Genomic DNA, 19,680 nt, shown 5'->3' with positions numbered 1-19,680 from the left:
TTATGTCATGTGCACGTTTCCCAGTATCACAGGTGTTTGTGTGGAAGTGATCCAGAGACCTGGCTGCTTTCATGCCATAGAGATGACATGTGGACTCGCAAGTGATTTGTTGCTGTTTTAGTTTGTAGAGGTAATTCTGAGGAAGAAAAGTGTGACTTTTGTAATTTGATGTGTCTCTCCTCCCTGTCCCCTCCCCAGTGGGCTGTTGTGTCACAGTGTCAAAAGTGAGACAGAGACGAAAGCAGGAAAGTGGCTCCTTCACTCATGTTGCTACCTTCTTGATGTCACAAAATATCCAGGTTTTCTTCTGTGGCTTTATATCAGGTGTAAAGACATGGGGGTCTACCCAGAAGTTCAGGAATCCTTTCGAATGTTGGGTGGAATTGGCTGAAGTTAGAAGAAAAGGTTAGGAGAGTTGATCATAACTTCAGAGGTCTTTCAAATTGCAGCAAAATACTTGTGTATGTGAACACATCCTTGAGAAGGTAAATAAGCCCACCTATGAAATGCAGTGAGGTCTACCTTTACCACTTTACCATGTTAGGAACATCTTAGGCAACTTAAATTAATTACTAGCATGCATGAAGGAACAATTACATGAAAATATCACATTTAAAAATAATTTTCAAATAAAAGGCAAGTGGGCTATAAAAATTTCATAGTGATCCTGAGCATTGTATGGAAGATCACAATTCATTCTCTGCTCTGCTGGTCAGTAGTCTGTAAATGAGCTGAATCATCAGTGTAGTAAGCATGTTGACACTGTTTGGCGTCTCGAAGATTTGGGTTTCTGTTTGTTCTATCAGACTGCACAATCAGGCATGTGCTCATGTCATCAGGGCTGCAGAATGCCCCCTGCTTTGAAGACAAGCTTACCTGTAAGGGATTTAAAGTGGGAGGGACACTGCTTGCAGTTTGGCCACGAGTGTTAAAAACTGTCTGAAAATACCCTTTGGGTATGAGAGTCTGACTACCAGTGTGCCACTTACTTCAGCAGCAAAGATGGTCGGATGGAGGCAGAACCTGCCTGTAATTTCATAGCATAACAGCTTGGCAAGTCCAGAAGTTTAAAAGTCCAGTGCATTAAGGTGTTCATCTGTCCTGAAAACATGTAGAACATCTTTGTGAACCATGGATGTCTTCATGGCACAGTCTGAACTTGTGGGTGATTGCACACATTGGCTTTTTACTTTGAAGGCATCTCCTTGAATTAAAAGCTGCCTTCCCAACAGGATAAAAACTTGTGCTTCTCTGGATGGCGTGGATGCTAAAAGTGTTTTGGGGATAAAGTTAGGTACAGCCATCACTCAAAGTCATATTAAAATTTATTCTTTTAATGTGATCTGTCAGAAAGAAATCCCATCTTGGTGGCATTAGAAAACCCAGCGTATACTAGTCCTTCCCTGTAACAGACTGATTAATTAGCTTTAGGTTTTAAGTGGCCATTTGAAATTATTTATGAACATCTCAAAGACTGCTGACAGCCACACAGGAATTTTAAAATTCGCTTTAGTTTTTATATGATTCCATGAAACTGTGTCTGAGCTGGCACAAGCATTGCTCAGCATTTGCTTCAATCACACTGTGCTTTCATTTTCATGCAAAAAAAGATTGCAAAATAAAAGAGTAAAATGCTGCTATTTGGATTTTTTTATTGTTTGTGGGAGTTTTGCTTTATAGACTTATGAAAGTGATTGTGTTGCAGTCATACTGGGTTGTTGACAAAGTAAAGTTGGCTTCCTAACCTGTCCAAGTTTCATTCCTGGATTGTGGTAGCACTGGCATCAGAAATTTCTAAACAGTTTCTAAAATATTAACACCTTACCATATTTTTACAAACTGAATAACTGGAGATTGCAAATAAAGACAGAAGTTACAAGCAGCCAGCAGGGCTCCACTGAAAAACACAATCCAGCTGGCAGAAGGTACAGGTAGAAACATAATTTTAATGTTTATTTTTTATTTCAGTTTATGGAAGTCCTTGCATTTCATCAAGTTTTGTATTATTTGATTATGTTAAAAAAAAAAAAAAAAAGGAACACCTGGCTCCTTTAGTAGCAGCTATCACGTGTTATGAATACTTTGTATTTCATTAGTAGTGGAATATGAATATTCATACCATGATACATGACTTGCATTGAGAGCTGAATTTTTACCTGGAGGGGACTCAGTTTTGATTGGGTTGCTGTGGGCAGGTTGTGTCCAGTGGCTGGACCTTTGTTCTCTGACGGGTATCTGGCTCACAGAAGGGCCAAGGGAGAAGATAGCAAACAAAAGTGATGAAGCTGCATCTAGACGCTGTGGCGACTCGATTAGTGAGTACCTGCATGTTATTTTGTATGACTGTTGAAATGCTCAGTACTTCACATCTTCGCAGCATCTTGCATGTGAGTGCTACCAGCTGGCACTTCCAGTGACATACTGTCTTCAGCTCCAAGGTTGTATCATCCTGGCATGCTGTTTAGTCCTGCCAAACTGTGTTTTGCCATGAAGAAACTGGGCATAGCGTTTGGTAGTTCTGCAGTGTGTTTGGACTTCCTGAGGTTCAAGTCACTGTTAGCATTTTAAGTAGCAATACTTTTTTCATCAGTGGGATTGTTGTGAACTTGCTCAATTTGCAAGAACCAATGGAAGGTAGTTGTGCGAAACCTATTGATAGTAGTGCTGGTGAAACGCACCAAGGTCAAAGCATTACACTGAAGATATTAATGTGAGTCACTCCTGACACAGCCATCATAGACATAGCTTTGAATTCAGGAGTAGGCTTTTGCATGTTGCTATATGATTTGGGAACTGCACACCAATGCAAGCATGTTGCCCAAGCTGCAACTTAATACTGCACACAGCTGTAAACTGCTTGCAGGTAGGGCTTGGGAGGAAACCAGGAAACTCCAGGAGAGTGTCTTCAGCTCCCAACATTTATCTTCCAGTTTGTTTCTAGTCATCCAGATTAGCTAGAAAGTGACAGCCTTCAGGATATTTCATGGCACTGTTTTTAGAGTTGGTTCTTTATTAGAGACTGAACTGCTCTACGAAGGATTTTTGGGAAGATAGGAGAATGGAGTTTTGCTGGGCACTTTTTAAAAGGCAGGTTTTTCAAGGGTAAGATCTCGTTTTGGAAACCTTTCTTCCCTCAAAGCATCTGTAACGCAGCATAAATACATTCAGCACATCTTAAATTCAGTGGGATGAGAAGAAATTCTTAAAAAAGGTCTACTTCTATACGAACAAAAATGTATCTGAATGAAATTCAGTTTTTAAGCGAATGCAAGTGGATTGGATACGTGGGATATATATTTACAGAAATGAAGGAAAAAATGATACAAAATTGTCTTAAGAGCAAACAAATGCTGTGAATAGGATCAAATAGAACATGCTGTCTTCTCAGTGCATTTTTATTGTATGTGAAATGTGTTAACTGCTGTGTTCTGTTTGAAAGCTTGTGGACAAATTACTTGTTACAGCCGATGAGGCAGCTTCCAGCCTTACTTTTTATATCAGAAAATGATAAATCATAGACAATGAAGTATTTCATAAAGCTGTTTTTGCTGACAATTCTGTAACAAAGCAAAAATTGGAAAAGCATTTTCATTGGGTTGAAACTTTCCATTCCATTCAATTTGAGGGGAATGGTATCCTCAACTTCTGTTAATGCAGATTCTGTTTTTTGACTTTTGGTTTTTCAATATTATGTCATTAAAGTGAAGAAATGAAATTGGAGAGAGAACTTACTGTTCTGATGTACTTTCTCCCTACTTGCATTTTGATTCAGCAGTATGTTTTGTTTGCTTTGGGGAATTTCAGGGCTGGGGGATTGTTAAGTTTTATTTCATTTCTGAGCACAAAAGTATTTCACTAGCAGTGTCTGAATAAGTAGTGCTGTTGTTAACCAGTTCCAGTATCACCAAAATGGTTGGCTGGCGTTTTTTACTTCATGGGGAAAAAAAAAATAAAAAATAAAAAAAGCTCTGAAGATTAGATTATTATTATTAAATGCTTTTATTTAAGGTATGAATGTGGTAGGATTACCAGGACACGCTTTTCGCTCTATGCTCCAATTTTTGTTTAGGGTAAATAGCTGGTTGGGTGCATCCTTGATTTGCAGTTTGTTAGGGCTGCAGATTGTGGAATCTGAGTTCCAAAAAAAAAATTCTCTTAAATAGTGAAATAGAACATGCTAGGGAGACAGCATCAAATTTATGCTTGGGATAAGAGAGATGGAGTGAATAAAGTCATGCATTTGGCAGATAATATTTGCTTCTGGCAATTTCTGATGTCCCATCAATTACACATCATCAGCAATTTCCTGTTTTCAGTTCTTGTAGCCTGAGATAAAGTATTCTGCTAAATGCTGTCCTGGAAGGAAGAACTGGCAGAAAGAATCTAAAGCTGACAGATATTAGCAGACATTCAGTATCTCCTGCCTATAGTAATTTCATCCATGCTACATGAGATGACTCAGGGAAGAGAGGCTGACATAAATGCGTGTGCCACATGATGACAGGAGAGGCAGAAGAAACCAGTCTGTCCCAACAGAATGCCACCTTCGTGCTTTGAAATGTTCACTTCAGTAAAAACTCGTTTTTCCTCACTGCTCTAACAGTTGGCTACCTTGAGCTAGAGAGTTTAACGGAGTATGCTTGTTTCCCAGATGATGTAAAAACGTCCATTACCTTTTTCTTATTAATTTCCTTAATTTACAACAATTTATTAATGCTGAGTTAACTTCCTCACGCCAACATTTGACCAAGAAGCTATGTTCCTTATTTAGTGAGGAGCTGGAGCGTCAGTGTGTCTGCTGACACTTTCTGCTGAGTATTTCCTCCACCATTTCCACTTACGTTTTGCTGATTTGATACACTGTGTGCTGAACAGTCATCTCTTCAGAGAAAGATGACCAGTCTGACCTGGGTTTGGTTGTTGTGAAGGGCTTGGACAGGGTTGTTAGCTCAGCTGGACAGGAGGAGTTTGTTTCTGACACACACGCTCTGTGAGATTATAGGTGTCATCTGCCAAGGGTTGTGATAAAAGAAGTCCCACAGTTTGAGACAGTGTACTTAAGAATATGCTCAGTTGGAACAGTCCTGCACCAGCTGTGGGATGGTCATGCAGCCACCGTGTTATTTTCCACCTCAAGCTGCTGGGTGCAGTCTGCAGAGCAGCAATTTGTATGGTTCTGTTGGATCTTTTTAATGTTATCTAACATTTTGATGGATTCTGATTATGGCATGTTCTACCACATGGCATTTACTTTATTGTCTGTGAAACTTGTTAATGTAAAAGTTTGCTGTAGAATATAAAAGAAAGAGTATTTCCTCCTTGGAGAATTTTATAGATGTAGCTCTGATTTTTGATGCTATACGTATTGCTTCTCTGCAGTCAAGCACTAGAGACTTGAAATTCCACCAAATTCTGTTCCAGTTGTGGAATTTCACCAGAACAGAGTAAGATCAAAAATCCTTTGCCTCCTTAATGCAACAGATTAGAGGCAAATTCTCTGTATGGTTTATCTCTATTTACTCTAATTGAAATATTTCTTGGGTTTTAAGCTTTCTGGGAGAGAAATGAGATCCATTGCCACTTTCAGAGCAAAGCAGCGATGGAAGCTGAAGAGCAAATAATGATTTTATTCTTTCAGACCGTTCAAGTTTCACTAAGAACATTTTATGAAAGAAGAAACCTTTAATCAAAGAGGTGTACTGATCTTTTTGCATTGTTTTTTTTCAAGATGTATTCCTCAGACATCACCGTCTCTAGGAACACAGAAAAGGTGTAAATTACATTTCACACTTCTGCCTAGGAATGTGGATCCATGTAACCTGCCTGTGCCTTTGGTTAAAGAAGCATTACAAAAGAGGACTTGGGACTGGATGGTGTTAGTACACACCAGCTCTGATTTTTGATACGGCTTAGAGTAAATTGTTTTACCTCCACACTTTGAATTTTCAATCTAAAATATAAATAACTAACCTCAAAGTATGGTTTCAAAACTTAATTAAAGCTAGGGAGGCACAAATTTATCTTTGGAATGAAAGCTCTACATATTTTCCAGTAAATAACCCAAAAGCCCTCAAAAGTGCCAATGTGTGAAAATAATTCCTTGGATAATCAGTAACTATTTCATACAACCTGTGCAAAGGCAGGGATAGTATCCGGCTATCAGGGACAGCGTATGCATTGGCAGTTTGTAGGTATCAACAATTCAAAATAAATTACTGTCATCTTTGGAGGGATGGGTGTTGATGCTGCTCGGAATGCAGTAGGTAGCAGTCACACAGTGCCATGCCAGCTGTGTGGATAACCTAGAAATTAATAACTTCTGCTGCTGCATTGTTTTGATCACCACTGCTTTTCTGTTTTATGTTAAGGGTGCTGTGGAAACTCCTTTAACAACAGGTTTTTTTTTCTTGCTGGTTCCAGATGTTTACAGGAAAGATACACTGCACTGTCTGGGTTTCTCCTGTGGTTGATCCCTTGTACACAGCCTTTCTGTTTGTTTGCATGGCTTAACTAGTGATGCAGCAGTACTGCTGCATTGTAATTCAGAGTGTTTTGGGAAACTAAAAGAGAAATGAGGACCAATCACTGCATTGCAAGCTGAAATAATTACTGAATTCTGAGTATTAATTTCAATATTCAGAGCTGTGGTATACTTAAGAAAAATTAAGGCTTCTTTTGGCACTATCAGTACTACCGAAATCTTTGGATGGCACACTGAACAGACCAGGTGTAACTGGGGTGAATTTCATACATAGGAATAGGTACCAGTGTGTCAGGGGGTCTCTTTGGGGATAGTTCCAAAGGGCAGTGAACTTCTTTTTATTTTTTCTTTTTTTCTTCTCCTTAGCATTTGTTAATTACTGAAGGGAAGAAGTTGAATATGTTTGTGTGCTCAGACTGGAATCTGTTTAAATGTGAAACTTTTGAAGAGGTCATTCCCAAGTAGCACAGCATGACTTATGCATGGAGGAGTGGTGTGAAGTGGATATTAATAAATACAAACTCCAAGCTACAAAACATGGTGTACTTTATGTACATGAGAGTGCAAAAAATTGAAACTCTGAGAAAGCCAAGAAGAAAAGACATGACCCAATGGTTTCAGAGAAGTGATGGGTAAGAGTAAACAGGATTTTTTAAAGAACCAATTTCTTAAAGGGATGCCAGTAAGGCAGAAATAGGGAGAAAGGAGAGAAGAAGGGCTGAGATAAATATCAGCTAACTTTGCCAACAGACTGGGATAATTAAGTCACTGTGGAAAGAAGAGTTTGGGCATCAGGGAGTCTGTTGCTCCTTTTCTTGCAGCAGAATTGCCAATGTGTTTGCTTTGAAGTTGTGTATGTATATTTATTTAGTCTGCACACATAGCTAACTGACAAGTGAGTGCGTGTGTGCATGCCTAAATGGTTTATTTCAGTATAAAACTCTATGGTTTGTATCTGAGTAAAGATGAAATTACCATATCTCTCTAGGTCAAATTTCTTGGTTCATTTCTTGTAAGGGGACTTTGTAAATACACAGAAACTGTACTGTGTAGTGCAGAATGAAATCTGTCCCTCTTGTAAGCCTGCTGGGAAACAATGCCCATTGGAAATTATGTCTTTTTATTGATCTTCAGATATTTAGCAAGTTCATATGTTACTTTAAATTTGCCCATTCTTTGTGTGTTTTCTGCTAGACGTATCCTTGAGCAGATCATTTCACTTTTAATGTTGTTGTTTTGGCCTTCATAAGGTTATGCTGTGAAAGAAATATGAAACAAAATAAAAAAACCTCAGACTTGGGAGTTATTAGCAAGAGAACATTCCTCTATATTATTTACAAACCCAAACACAGGAACATTGAAAGCCCCAAGTGAAGTGTACACGATTGATTTCTCATAATCTAGTGCTGGAAGAAAATGTGCACAAAGTAGTGAAGTATAAATAGCAAAAACTGATTATAGAATTATTGTGGTCATTGAAAGCTGACCCTTGTTGTTACAAAGTAGGTTCTGTAATTATGGCCATTTGAGTTTGTACTTAAGCACCTAAATATAAATGACCTATTCTTCAGAGGTTCTCAGAAGCAAGGGTGGTATCACACAGTGGCAGGATTTGATAAAGGGGTGATGTGCTGTCACCAGCAGGAGAAAAGAAGATTATTTTTCCAGGACTAATCCTTGTGGTCTGGAATGAAGCAAGGTTTCTAGGCCTGGATTTATTTCTCTGCCTCAAAACTCACTAATGTTTTTGAGTATGAGCATTTGAAGTTGGGCGTGTGAAGTGTAAAAGTGTACTTTGATTCTTAGGCTGAATGAGTTTTCTAGTCACTCTGTATTTGCGTAAGTACAACCTTTGAAAGTAAAATTCTGTAGCTGTTTGTGTTTATTTAGTCTGTATTTTTCTATATATATTTAAAAGTAACACATACACAGTAGTGGTAACCATTGTCCTTTCGGACATTGCGCGTTAGGGGAAGGTATGTACAAATGCTGACTTTTAGTAAGAAAAACAGGCTGATTATGGACATTAAAGAAGCATGTTTGAGTGAAGGCTATTAGTGGTTTCTGTCTGCAGGGATTTAACAGTTGTGCAGTTATGCCCAAGTCCCTGGTACGTGCTGTGTTCAGTAGTCCTGCAGCCCAAAGAGGAAGAAGAAAATGATGAGGACACAGAAAAGCACCTCTGTAGAAATGAAGTACTTGGATGTTGGTTAAATTCTTATTGGACAGAGCTGCAGTGCCCGATGCCCAGCCCAGTGACAAGACCCCAGTGAAACCTCCTATCCCCCAGTGGCCAGTGTCTTTGCCCCTCACTGAGGCCTGTGAACAGGCTGCATGCTGCAGGTACCTGGCTGCTGGCTGCTTACATTCTGTTTGTCTGTAAAGGGTCATTGTTTCTTACAGTAAATGAAAGTTACATCTATGCTCAGAGCTGTTTTTGACTCGTAAGTACATACATTCCCAGAAGAGCTGTGATTATAAAACCAGTGATTCGATTGTACAAAGAATGATCTGCAGCAACTGGGTCAGGCGGTGGCTTCCACAAGCCACTTTATCACTAGTTGCTGTCAAAATATTTGCAATGAAAATAGCATTGAAAATAGGATGGCATTCACACGAGTTGAGATGAGATGCTGGAAGGTAAGCAGTGCACTATACAAGGCTCTCCGATGTTTTCTCAATTCACTGAAAAGCTTAACATTCACATTTTGCTCACACACTTCGCTGATGTTTTTTTTAAAAGAAAAAATATACTCCTTTTTGTTTTTTAGTTCCTCCAGGAGTGATACAGAATGGAGCTCGAGTTCTGAGTAGAGGAATATTTCCTGGAGCCAGGCCATTGCCAATCAGCCCTATTGGAAGCATGGCTGTTGCAGTAAGGTAAGAGTGGCTCATTGTGAGATCTTTATGGAATAAATTATTATTTTGCAGATAATATAATAATATGCATAAGCTTGGAACACGAGAAAATTTATTGCTTGCTAATACTTAGGAGATTTTAAATGAAAGAGGCACTCTGCCATCCAAAACTCACAGACTGCCATTCTTTGCAAGATAGTCATGGCATTTCTGTCTTATTTCATACAGGCGTACAAAGAACATCGTTTTGTTTTCACTAGCAAGTTGAAGGCAGCTTTCTGTAAGAAGCTCCTCGGGTGGCCTCTTTTTCTTAGTGCAGATGTGTTTTCCTGCCCCCATCCCCCTTTAAAGACAGTTTCCTGATTCTTTTTTCTGGGATTAAATACCTATAGCTGTTATTTTGTTATTAATGTAGGTCTTTGTGAGATGGTTTCTTTCATTACAGATTCTATTTCAAGGTTATACTGAGACATTCAAGGGTAAAGTGTTGTTTGAAGATCCTCGACTTTTTTTCCAGAAAGCAGGGCACTAAGGGACATCTAGTGATGGCAATAAGAACTGTGGTTCAGCGGTTTGCTTTACTTAAAGTAGTGATGGTTTATTGTTGCACGAACAATTTGCCTCAGGTGTAGCTCCATTTTGTGTCAGTCACAACAGAGAATAATCCATCAAGTGTGCTGCCAGTGCTCTTTCAAAACTCACATTAGCAGTAAAAGCCAGCTCAGGCAGTTGGATATTCTGGGTGGGATTTCATGTTCAGTGCTGGCGCTGCTTTGCTGGGCTGTTCCAGTTGCGCACTAATCTCAGTAAGTGGTTGCAAAGCAGTGAAATGAAGGAGCTGGATAGATACTTGTTCCATCATTATTTACTTGGGATTTTTTTCATTGCACTTTATTTTTTATCTCTTTTCAGAATTATTGTCCAGCTCTTTGGGGATAGTTTTTACATCCAAAAAAATGGAGGGAGAGAGATATTCATGTAATCTTGATGACTAAAGATTCAGAGGAGGAAAGACACTAACTTTGATGGGCAGCTGCTTCAACTGTTTTTCATATTTGCTATGCTGTAGAGATACAGCCCTAGGGGTCATCCCCCAGAAGTCTGCAGAGTTTCTCTCCGTCTCACTTTTCTGCTGTCTGGTCTTGCTAGCAGTGGAGGGCAGCCATCTTCTGTGGCTATGCTTCTGGCTTTGGCCTTGTACTTGTATTCTGCTGGTACTTGTATTCTGCTGCAGAGGGGACTGCAGAGCTATAGGACTGCTGGATTGTATACTGTATACATACATTTATACATTTGTATACATGCATTTAGGAAGTGACCAAGCTAAACAGAAGATGCAGTGGTCTGAATATTCTCTGAATATGCAGCTTATTTGCACTTCCAGCTTAGGGCCCTTCCTTAGGAAGAGGAGACTTTCTGTTCTGCAATCAGGGTTAACTTAAGGAGGAGATAGATCTGTTTTTCCATCCATGGCCACTCAAAAACTTTCTTCTGTGTAGACATCTCCAAATTGCTGTGTTGTAAGGCTGCATATAGTTAACTTTTATACATTTCTGAGGACTTCTCTTTGGAGTGGGAGGGGGTCAGCAGGTAGAACAGGACCGTCCCCTGCTACATGCTAATCTAGATTTGGGAGATAAGGGATTTTACCCCTCCCTTGCTTACGTTCTTTTTGCTCTGTCTCACAGAAGAGCGTTTAAAATTTGTTAACGCAGACATATTTCTAATTCTTTTTGTTCTCTTCTCCAGCCTTAGGCAATAGTAGAAATAGCTTACTAGGAATATATTGCTGGTCTGCATGATGTCTGCTCTTCTTCAGGAGCTTCTGCAATATCTTCTAATTCTTGGGGGAAAAAAAGTGAGGGGAGAGCAGGGAAGAGGCTGTGAGAGATTTGGATAAGTTAAGGGATTCTCTGCAGCAGAGCAAGTACAGAAGACAGTTTTGTCTTGTGCCTACTGGGGATATTAAGAATCAGAATTTCTTTAGGAATCGATTTGGATGCATAGTACCTCTTAGAACATCATCTGGACCTCTGAAAACTGGATATTTCTGTTACTATAAAAACAACATCCTGTTTCTTGGTGCTTGCTCCTCTCTTCAGATATACAGCTAAATGGAGCCTGTTGTGCTGAGCTTTTGTGGCATCTTGTGGAAATCCATACAACTTCTGCTTACTGTGTACAGCAGAGGGAGTTTATCACAGTGTCTGTGCAGCATTCCTCTGCTGCTGTGAAGAGTGGGAGTACTGCTTGTGCGTAGCTGCCTTCCCTGTGTGCAGGGAGTTACCCTAGTCAGGATGGCAGGGGATGTTTTCAGAAATGTCCCCTTCCAGCTTTTTCACCAGCAGCAGCAGGTCTGCTGGGCAGCCATAGCAAGTGGTGTAGTCTGATTTTCCAGTTAACCTGCAGAAATTGTGTCCCTCAACCTATATATTCAGGGAAGGCCAGACACCTTCTATCCAATAAGATTTTACTTAGTTGTGTATTTTCTGGAGAAGAGTTCCTCTGATGTTCTGAATGAAAAGCCATAAACCAGGTTTCTGTTAATTTAGTTCTGTTGCACTGTCCTTTGCCTTCACTTAGGTTTCCATTCTGCGTCATATGCTGAAGAACACAGCAAAATGAAAGATAAGTCTATGCAGCTAGATTTGTTACCAAGAGGACCACGTGCAAATAACCTGCAGTGTGTTACCCTGATGTGCAGACTGCCGTTACTGTCAAAATAGAGTAACAAGTTTGATCTTGGGTTAAATTTGCAGTTGTAACTAAGCAGGATGTTTTGATAAATCCGTTATTCAGAAGAGAGACCGAAACCACAGCACAGAGCTAAGAGACATTGAAATCAGTGATTTCTGATACATTAGCTCCCATTAGTTGGCAAGTTAACTGTGTGATTCTTGCTGTTCTGTCCCTGCACAAGATATCAATGTGTTGTTGCTTCCATGTAACTACATACAATTACATTATCCTTTATATATAAAACAAAATATGGTGGATCTAAGTAGGATGAATTAAAAAACCCTATTAAAAAGTATTTAGAAGCAAGAAGTCCACCAGTTTCCATAAATAAAGAATAGCAGCTGAAGATGGCGTCGTTATGTTGTAGTGCATTTGGCTTAAGTTGCACAAATAGGCCTTTCATCCCAAACTAATCTACAAATGGAGAAGGCTTCCCACACTGTTTTTACTTTGAAAATCATCCAGTGGTGTTAAATCTCCACAGCAGAGCATAATTGGTTGTGTTCTGACAGTAGCTTTTTATTTCCTTTATTCACATTTCTTTTAGCTTGTTTATCATCCGTATTTTCCATGTTGTAGCTGACAAGTCTAAGACCCACCCAAAGACAGCAGGAGAAAATAAGGTTTTCAAAGCTGTGCAGTGTGTAGCGTGTCTCTTACATGAGATCCATCTTATGTATTTTTGGCAGACCGTATCACCATACAGTTCCCCAAGTGAATCTAAAAGCAAATGCAGTGCTACTCTGAACGCACAGAAAATAAAATACTGACTTAAAACGGTATTCAGTGAAAGCAATCAAAGTAAGTAGTGGCTTATGTGAGCATGGAGTTGACTGTGCTTTGAAGGTGAGCTTTTGCTCTTACTGTGTAAAATTAGAAAATACCCTTTAGATGTTTCTATAGGAGGACTTCTGTATACATTTCAGTGGGCATGGTCAAAATCGCCAGTGCATCTGCAGCATGCATGGTGGCAAGGTACAGGAAGCTCTGTCAGATGCAGTCACATTCTGAATTTGTAAGGTGGTACCAATTACACCAACCCTTTGGAAGAGCATGAGCTTGGTAGAGCATTTTGGACTGCAGTGCCAGTGCGTTCAGCAGAAACCTCTCACCATGATCTCTGTAAATTGCCTTGGTTTCCTTTAGCACATGCATGGATTGTGTCTGTGCACATCCTTCCCACAGCAGAGCAAACTTGCTAAGCCTAAGCTTTCCCTTCCTGCAGTGGGCAGGTCACAGATACCTTGCTGCAGTTCCTCTGCTGCTCATCATCACTGGAGTTTGACAGGAATGGCTGTTGTGCCTAATTTTATTTGAAGAGGCAAGATTTTTATTTATGATTATTTTAACTTCAAATTTGTAGGGCAATTACTACATTATTCAGGAGTGATTAAATAAACCAAACATAAGTAACATGTGCAGCATAGATGCCAAAGCATTGTAGGATTATATGCTCTCGTGTCTGTACACAATTACTTCTGCTTAAAGGAACTGGTAGATATTTCCTTTCATAAATTCTTAAGTGGATATTCTTAATGTTCTAGTGTATTACTGATATGTTCAGCTTAACAAACCCCACGTCATCCTTGTTGGATTGCTTTCCCCTTTTCACCTGCAGCAGGCAGGGTATGTTTTCATTGGGGTGACTGAAGGACCAAAGATGCAGCTGACAGTTATTTCTCCTGCAAAAAGAAGAGGGCTGCATTTGCCTGAACTTCAGATTTGCTGTTGCTATTGACAAAGTGCTCTTTTTGCTAGCAGTTCATGATTCATGCTTGTTATGGTTCTTTGCATACAATTACTCTGTGAAGTATCTCTGTAAGAGCTTCCATCAGTAGTGTATCTGACTTGTTTTAACTCAATAGCCCCTGATAGAATCTCTTCATACAACAAGTGAGCATCACTTATCTTCCATATGCTTGCTTATTGTCCCATCTGCTGGTATGTAGTGTTTATAAATAACAGTTCAACTACCTGTATCTAAAACTGACTCTCCTGAATTTTTCTCTGAAATCGTGTTGCCTTTATGGTAAAAGAGTGTGTTAGCAAACCTGGAGCCTGACAGAATGCATACATTCAACTTACGGTAGCAAACTGTATTGCTTTCTTTATATCTTTTAACTGTCTGTTTCCAAAACTCACACTACAAGTCATCCAAAATGTTTAGAGGGATTAAGCTGGTATTTAAACTTTATGTAGGTTTGTTTTGTTCAACAAAGGAATATACCTGTCTCTGATGTGGAATACAGTAAGTATTTTTCAGTCAAACTTCTTGCCATGTTGCAGACAGAATGGAGACTTACTTCTGCTGCATCCCAAGGAAGATCCCTTTAAAAGGCAGAAGGAGTGACACTGTGCAAAAGCAATTGTTTCATTACTGCATTGAGATCCAGCTCCTGTAGGCTCCATTTTGCTCCTGATGAAATTAGTAACTCATATCAATTTACAAGGGGAATGGAATCAGGCTTTCAAAAGGCCGACTTATCTCTGTAGACCTTGAGGGTTGTGTAATTGTGCTACAGCCAAATTGAAATATTAAAAGAATCTGTGCATGGTACTTTTAGGTGTAGAACTGTGGTTAAGAACCCTCAAGCAAATAAGACTCTGTAGGATGAAAGGCTCCAGAGACTGCCCCATGGCCTTTCCTGACAGAGGCAGGCATATTTGAGAACACGTCAGTTTCTGGAAATTATGCAATGAAGTGCTGAACTAGAAAATGGGGAAATAATAAGGTATTACTTTAAATTTTGCCTCACTGTTACACTAAGCACGCAACTCTTAAATATTTTTTCTTCTTCAGTATAATTAAATACTAATCCAAACATCAGAGCAAGTGCCTGTTTTAAAACAACTATTGTTGTTTCAGTGACAAAGTTAGAATCACAACCAGAATTTTGAGCAAAAATAGATTCAGCTGGCCAAAATCTGTCCCCTGAAGCCTGAGGGAATTCATCTGCTGATGATCTGCATTGAACTTAGTAGATCACCAGATTGATGTGTTAGTGAGTGCGTGAGTGGGTACGAGCACAATATGAAGCTTGACAATGTCTGAGAAGCATGTGTGGATTATTAATGATTTAGATGAAAGTTTATTCAACTCTTACTTATGTACTAATATCAATTCTAACTAATTCTTCCTATGTTTTGGCCTGTTGCCTATCAGATGAATTTACTTTCAGGCTACGTGAATTTTGACCTGATGAATATTCTAAGTCACTCTGCCTGTATAACTCATTTTCATCTCTGCAGATAACCCTTGCTACTTCTCTCCTTGACCTTCTTTCTCTTCCTTTTTTATTTCCCCAAGCAGAACTGGTTGGAAATCTTTCAAAATGTAAGTGAAAAATATAAAGATTTTTCTGAGATGCAAATGCTGTCCGTTTCCTGACCAGTTCCACCATAGCTCCTTTTCTTTTGAAATGCAGTATTTCTTATCTCCTCCCACTTATTTTAAAGTCCTTTTTTTTTGTCCTTTTCTCTCTTTCTTTGCCATCATCCCTGTTTGCAATCATTCCTGTGGGATTCTAGCCCCATAGTAGTATACTTTCCCCCAGGACATTGCTCCTGTAATCCCTGGGCCTTTTCATTCCATTTTTCTGTTGTTTTGGGATTTTTTTAGGGGATTGGGATCTGGAGTATGTCCCTTGGCAGAGCTTTTGAATCCAAATCAGAGCCCCTTTATGGAAAAGCAAACACTAGACTCAAGAGGGGGCAAGCCAGGGTGGTCTTTTGGCACATGGTTGCTCATAGTTTTAGAGAGCAAATAGAGGTAGATCTGATAACACAAAATTGGGCATCTTGATTTAAATCCCATCTTTCAGAAGCCTTTTTCACTAGTAACCTAATCCATAAGAATTCTACTTGGGTTCCTATCTATTCTGTCCTGTGTTTTTTCCCCTGGAGCAAGAATTTATTGGTGGCTTTATGTGGGGGACTAGGAACATGTGATGTTTATTGAGACACATTGCCCTGACTAATAAAATCAAGTAACTTTAATTTTATGCAAATTTATGATAATTTTGAACATATTTAAATGTAAATTTACCCTAAAAATGAAGAATCTGTCACTTAACATGCATCACATGCTTCCTCATAATGACTGATCTTAAGGAGTTGGTTATAAATTCACCTTTCAACTAGTTTAGTATGGATGATTTCTTCTTTTAAGCATTTGGCATCCTCTAATGACAACCCCTGCAGTGGGAAACCATCACAAAGTAAATGCAGCTGGCTTGCTGCACAATCATGAATGACATTGCATTTAGTTATTAATAATTGAAGGAGCATTGTGTATTCCTTCTGGGTTTTGTATATAATTTATGGATCATAAAGCTACTTCAAAATCTAAGTGAAAATAATTTTATTGAGCAAAAGTGGCTGCTAATAACTGTGCCTTCTGTTACATATATTTATCTGAAAGTACTGTAAATAAGAACATTTGGAGAGACTGATTAATGCACTGCCTTTTAGCACTGTCCTGTCACTGGTTCTCAGAAGCTGTTTCTTACTTCAGTAAGCTCCACAGATAAGTGCACTGAGATGAATAGGAACTGAGGGATTATATACCTCTTCTGTATTTTCCACCTTTCAACCATACCTATCTAAAATGCTCTGTTGTTCATTCTGTAAAGAAACCAGACCTGTGCAACACTCCCTGAAAACTAAAGCACTTTCCCATTTTTAAAGCAGAAACAGGGCTACCCCTGGTCACTGTCACATTTCAGTTAAGAAGCACCTGTGTTGAGTGTGCATTTTTAACCAACGCAGTCATGACTGTATGAAAGCACTGTGGTGATGGCACGAAGGTGGCAGGACCTGATTTTAAAGTGGTTTGTCATGTGACAGATGAAACAGCCTTGCTTGTTTTTGATTTTGGTTTTTATTGATAGAGGAGTTCAAGGCTGGTGAACAGGCAGGGAAAATGATGATGAACTCGGGGATGAGCATCTCCCTCTCCTAGTGGAAATTAAACACTGCACAGAGGCAGTCCATTCTGCGGCTGACTTGCAAGCATTGTGTTCTCTCTTGTGAAGTCATTGGTAATGCTATAATATCTTCCAGTGCAGAAGGGGACACCATTAGTTTTTTAATATATTGTGCTGCCATAGTTCCTACAGTGCTGGGAGCTGTGTGCCATAAAAACGAAGAGGAAAATGAAAATTTCTAAAGCAAAATCAGATTTTTTGGTACTGTTTGTTTTTGAATACGTTTTAATATTTTGTTGGCAGTGTTTTATAATCACATTGTTTTTAAGATCCACAAACTGATCGCGGTTGAAAACGTGACTGTCAAAAATGTCCCATCTGGGACCGCGCAGATTCCAGCTGAAATCCTCCTACCTGGGAATGGCAGAACTGAGAAGGAGTGTCTGAGAGGAGCAAAGGCAGAACACCAGGAAGTTGGTGTCTCTTGCTCGCGTTTTTAGTAGTATCATTTGAAAAGGTTGGAGGATATTTATATAACTCCACAGAACTTATTTGAAATCTAGTAAATAAAACTTTTTAATTATTTTTTTAAAACACGGATCAGGACCCGCCCAGACATCAGTTCTTACAGCCACCTTCCTTGCTCCTGCCTCTTGTACTGCTGTGTATCTATTGCCATGAAAAATGTGTACAGTCCAATTTGCGAGCAATTGTAAAAAATCAGGCTTTGAAAGTGGCCTGCCCGGATGTTACTTCAGTAATCATAACTTTCGATTACCTGTCAGTTGTTTTCACCTTATTATTTTTTGCACTGAAGCAGGATTACTTCTCTGCAGTTTTTTCAACTACTTCAATTTGCTTTTCCAGGAATGGGATAACAAACTGCCGGATGCGGACAGAAAGCGAACAGTCTTGTGGCTCCCCCGTTGTTAGCGGCGACCCAAAGGAGGATCACAACTACAGCAGTGCCAAATCTTCCAACCACAGGAGCACATCACCTGCTAGTGACTCCGTTTCCTCTTCCTCTGCTGATGACCAGTATGAATTTGCAACTAAAGGTAGCCAAGACAGCAGTGAAGGAAGTGAAGTCAGCTTCCAGAGCCATGAGAGCCATAGCGAAACAGAAGAGGAGGACAAAAAGCAAAATCGGAAGGAGACCAAGGATTCTTTAGCTGACAGTGGGTATGCATCCCAGCACAAGAAAAGGCAACATTTAATGAAGGCGAAAAAAGTACCAAGTGACACACTGCCTCTTAAAAAGAGACGTACTGAAAAGCCCCCTGAGAGTGACGATGAGGAGATGAAAGAAGCAGCGGGATCCCTCCTGCATTTAGCGGGAATTCGATCCTGTTTGAATAACATCACCAATCGGACGGCAAAGGGGCAGAAAGAGCAAAAGGAAACCACAAAAAATTAGAACAAATCAATGATTTGTTTGAACTTACAAAGTTTTGTTTCAGCACGTCAGGTGAATTCTAATGATTTGTGGCAATATCAGCAATTTTTCCTTTTTCGTTTTTCTTTCTATTTGGTTTTATTTCTTTTCTTTTTTTCTTTTTTTTTTTTTTGGACCCTTAAGATTTTTATTTTTAAAGGAGATTGAAGCCATAGAACTCATACTGACACTCAGCTAATTTACAAAAGCTTTTCATTATCCGAAGAGAAAAAGTTAACAACAAAAAAAAAGCCAAAATCGCCATTGCTTTCTCCGGCTTGTCAAAAAATGCATGGTTGAATACGCAGTGACATCAACATTGTTGTGATGGGATAAGATTGGGCACTTGGAAATCTCTCTTACACTAGAAGAGATTGCATAATTTAGTAGTCATTCAGGCCTAGCCCTTAAGAATTTTTTTAACGGCCTTACAATTGGGATGTGAGTGAATGTGAAGAAAGAGATTTGGGGGAAAGAGAAGGCGTGTACTTCTCACACCAAACCACAGACCATCTAGTGGCACTTGGATTCACCGTGCCATAGAAGTCTTTGGACAGCCACTGGTGGCAGCTGCGCATACCGTAATGCACTTGCAGTGCGTCGCGTACGGTATGTGGCTCCTAGCGGGAAGACTGGTGACTTTTGGGAAGTTGGAACTGTGTATGCAACGAGTGAAATAATGAAAAGAAATGGGGGGGAGGGGGTGGTGGCACTGTTAATAGCATTGCTAATCATTGAATTATGTCTTCTATATTAAATTAACTGAATGTTCAAAAAGCCATAAGCCCGAAGATTGGCACTGCGTGCAAAAAATAATAGTGTAGGGAAAAACAAGCTGTGTCTTCTAAACTGCCTGAGTGAAAAGCAATCAAGTCTAAGAAATTACAGTAGATATCAAGTCTAAGAAAATAAATCAGAATCCTTTTGTGTGGATCAAACATTTGATCTAACTGAGGGGAAAAAAGCTACAAAACCTGCCATTAGTATTATTCTGTAATTTAAAAAAACAACAACAGGAAAGCATATTGATGAACAATGAAATGAAGTTCAACAGAACAGCTCCTACACTGCCCTCAGAAGGGAGCTTTGCAGTTAATGTCAGTCAGGATTCATCTGTGCAAAAACCACGGATTTCCAGATTCAACCAGCGTAGCCAGCAGAAAACAAAAAAAAGATCCACACTGCATGGATTCCTTTTGGAAGTGGAGGAGCTGGGCTGTTGAACTTCATTTCATTGTTTT

The 19,680-nt window shown here is 39.4% G+C and overlaps 1 protein-coding gene across 4 annotated transcripts in view; it reads left to right on the top strand.

Annotated features, from left to right (window-relative positions):
• FOXN3 (forkhead box N3) overlaps nt 1–19,656 on the top strand; it is a 115,141-nt gene extending 95,485 nt beyond the window's left edge. For all 4 annotated transcript variants that reach the window (XM_042814175.1, XM_042814176.1, XM_042814174.1 and 1 more), the window contains 2 exons: nt 9,253–9,361; nt 17,872–19,656. In XM_042814175.1, coding sequence (XP_042670109.1) covers nt 9,253–9,361; nt 17,872–18,421 — 659 coding nt within the window. In that variant the 3' untranslated portion in view covers nt 18,422–19,656. The remainder of the gene's footprint in view (nt 1–9,252; nt 9,362–17,871) is intronic.
• Nucleotides 19,657–19,680: the final 24 nt, after the last annotated feature.

Source organism: Centrocercus urophasianus, unplaced genomic scaffold (genome assembly GCF_019232065.1).
Source record: "Centrocercus urophasianus isolate 14NV4802_14NV808 unplaced genomic scaffold, USGS_Curo_1.0 seq_14, whole genome shotgun sequence".
NCBI classification, from domain to species: Eukaryota; Metazoa; Chordata; class Aves; order Galliformes; family Phasianidae; genus Centrocercus; species Centrocercus urophasianus.
The sequence above is the reverse complement of the archived record's forward strand: the minus strand, read 5'-3'. Positions and strand labels throughout refer to the sequence as shown.